The sequence below is a fragment of the Gavialis gangeticus genome, unplaced genomic scaffold, assembly GCF_001723915.1.
Source record: "Gavialis gangeticus isolate Ggan-Ray unplaced genomic scaffold, GavGan_comp1, whole genome shotgun sequence".
NCBI lineage: Eukaryota > Metazoa > Chordata > Crocodylia > Gavialidae > Gavialis > Gavialis gangeticus.
In genome coordinates, this window is record NW_017729027.1 from 45,203,215 (window position 1) to 45,206,162 (window position 2,948).

General features: G+C 45.0%; 1 protein-coding gene across 4 annotated transcripts in view; it reads right to left on the reverse strand.

The window, feature by feature from the left end:
* The window catches only part of ARHGEF10 (Rho guanine nucleotide exchange factor 10), a 272,411-nt gene that overhangs the window by 196,597 nt on the left and 72,866 nt on the right, over window positions 1–2,948 (reverse strand). For all 4 annotated transcript variants that reach the window (XM_019520609.1, XM_019520611.1, XM_019520610.1 and 1 more), the window contains exon 3: window positions 2,000–2,167. In XM_019520609.1, coding sequence (XP_019376154.1) covers window positions 2,000–2,167 — 168 coding nt within the window. The remainder of the gene's footprint in view (window positions 1–1,999; window positions 2,168–2,948) is intronic.

Here is a 2,948-nt window from a genome sequence, read left to right on the forward strand (position 1 = left end):
GCCACAGCATCCTTCCGAGCCTGCATCTGCACCTCCTGAGCCCACCTGCCCACTGTACCATGGCCTGCTCCAGCCCATGTGGCCAGCGCAGGGTGGGGCTGGCATGCAAATGAGAAAGGGATGAGCGGGGCTAGGAACGGAAACCCTGCAATGTGGGAGAGGGGAGGAGCTGGCATGCAAATGAGGAAGGGAGGGGTGGGGCAAAGAAGGGACATCGTGAAATGAGGGGGGAGGGGAGGAGCCGCACCATGTCAGCAACATCAAGCTGATGCAGTGTGTGTGGGAACCCTGTCCCTCCCCCAGCCCTTCAGCAGCTATTAAGAAGCTGCTGAGGGGCTGGGGGAGGGACAAGGGGTGGGAACAAAAGTAAACAAGTGCTTACTTTCATTTCCCGTCGCAGCACGGCAGGCCTCAGAAAATGGCTTGGTGGGCCACATGGCGGCCCGTGGGCCATATGTTGGACAAGCCTGCCCTAGGTCATACAGGAAGTATCTGGCAAACAGAGAATTGTACCCAAGTGCCTTGACTTCTATGCTGATGCTATAACCACCAGACTCCATTCCAACACATTTTAAGATACACAGGGAGCAATTAAAAATAGTAAAAAAAAAAAAAGAGAAGACTATTCACTCAAAAAGGAAAAATCTTCCTTAAATTGTTGTCATGAGAAAGGAGAAGGCAGGTTTCCTTCTTTCTGCATAATGAGCAGTGATTTAGCTGCAGGCTCCCTCATATCTCAAGACACAAGCATGTGTAGGGGATCCATAAATAGTAATGAAGCACAGGACTCCACTAAAACAAGCTGCTGGACCTCATGAGTAAGGCATTTTCCAGGGAAAGAAAAACATTAGGTTCCAGTTTGCCAAAGCATATTATTAACAGCAGAGATCATCTGACTCTAATTTAGACATTAGGACAATTATTCAAGATAGGAATAGGAAACAGGATTAGGATCAACACACAACAGTGCAGTGGGAGCTGGGAAGAACATAGTATTTTTCAGAATGTCTGAGCATGGGACAGTCTTACAGAAAATAGACAGTTCAGTGGTTCCTTACATATCAATGAAGTAAGCTTTCTTTTAGTATATGAAACAAGTATGCTGTCCTTCATTTTAATAGTTCATTCTTTTAAATCTACCAATCAGGATGCCCAAGCTGTGTATGAAAGAAGCCCCGGCTTCCAAATAGCCACTATGGGTGCATTCAGATGAGTGTACACATGCTGCTGCTACTTGTCTCTGCTTTGGAACTCACAATTCCAGAGGCCTGGGAACTGAGCTCAGACGAGCTGCAGAAGTGACCTGAGCAATGCCCAAGTTTGGGGAATACAGATGCGAGCAAAGTTCACAGGCCTGAGGGCCTCCCAGGTCTCCAGCATTGGTGATCTATGTGCACAAAGGCTGCCCAGCAGCTGGAGCATGACTTTGGCTGGCCAGGCTCCGGTTTTGGGCAATGCACACTGCTGCCACGCATGGTGCCCTGCTTTTTTTGCCGCAGGTTTTTTAACACCAGGTTCTACCTTGACAACTGATTGTCAAAAAAACCCACTGCACTGCAAATTATCAGCATGGCAAGTTCCTGCACGTTCAGTTTCTGTGGTTTGTGGCACCGCAGACAAGTCTGCAGCACCACAAACCACATATGCATGCTCATTTGGATATGGCCGATAGGGCCATCTATGTATACACAGTTATAAATCTGATGTTACAGGAGCCATGTCCTGTAACAACAGATCCCTCCAAGATGCATAGAGAAGAGGCCAGTTCTCTGGTTCAAATGCAACGAACAGATAGGAATCCTGTCAGAGACCATAAACCTGTTAACCTTGTTAAACAGACCAGAAATGAAAGACCCCTGAGGTGAATTAAATCACCTGCATATTCTTCCTACGGAAATCTTTTTTGTAACTTCAATTAATCATGTCACCATAAAATTCAAGGGGCTTGATCCTTGCCTAAACAGTATTGCCATGGCCTACTGGCTACGTGAAGACTTACCTGTAGAGCTAGTCTCTTCACGTTCTATATTACACCTAGAGTCAGAACTGCGTGGCATGAGGGCTTGTCTGTCTGCTTCTGGTATCTCATCTCCGCTATCCCAATCGAATGGCTCCTCTTCTTCCTCATCTTCATTTGTACCACTGACTTCTAATTCATTTTCTAGAACTGAGGAGAGAGACATAATTTTTTACTTTTTACTAGCAACTGACTGAAATTCATTGTTGTGAATTAGGTTTGCAATATAATGCCCTCATATATGTAATATATGGTCCTAGATTGTTCAGGATTAAAAAAGAAGACCATTGACTATAAGGATCATGCAGTTATGTGGAAACTCCTTAAAAGATGCTGCTGTATAATTACATAGCTAATACAAATTGTTTATCTTTGCATCTGTGATGAGCTTCAACATACTTTATCAGCTTCTTTTGAAAACTTTAGAAAAGTTAATTATAAATTCACATCTGAAGCTGAAAATTGTGCTTTAATCCTTTTTTTAAAATGATGTGGCCCCCCCCACACACAAATTTTAAATAAACATGGGAAAAGAAAAAATGAGAAACCCTGGCCTCACAGAAATCAGTGACAAAGTCCATATTCCTCTACCAACATATTTTAACTGAACTGGAACAATCACCACTGAGGATAAGACCACGATTCAAGATCTCTGCCCATTCAATCTCCGATTCTATCTATTAGTGCCAGGATACTTATTCTATCAATTAGTGCCAGGCACCATACATACAGGCTGGGGAACTCCCCTCTTGTCAGCACGGAGGTGGAAAAGGATCTGGGAGTCATTATTGACTCCAAGATGAACATGAGTCGGCAATGTGGGGAGGCGGCTAGGAAGGCCAACTGCACCTTGTCGTGCATCCACAGATGCATCTCGAGCAGGTCCAAGGAGGTGATCCTCCCCCTCTATGCGGCACTGGTCAGGCCGCAG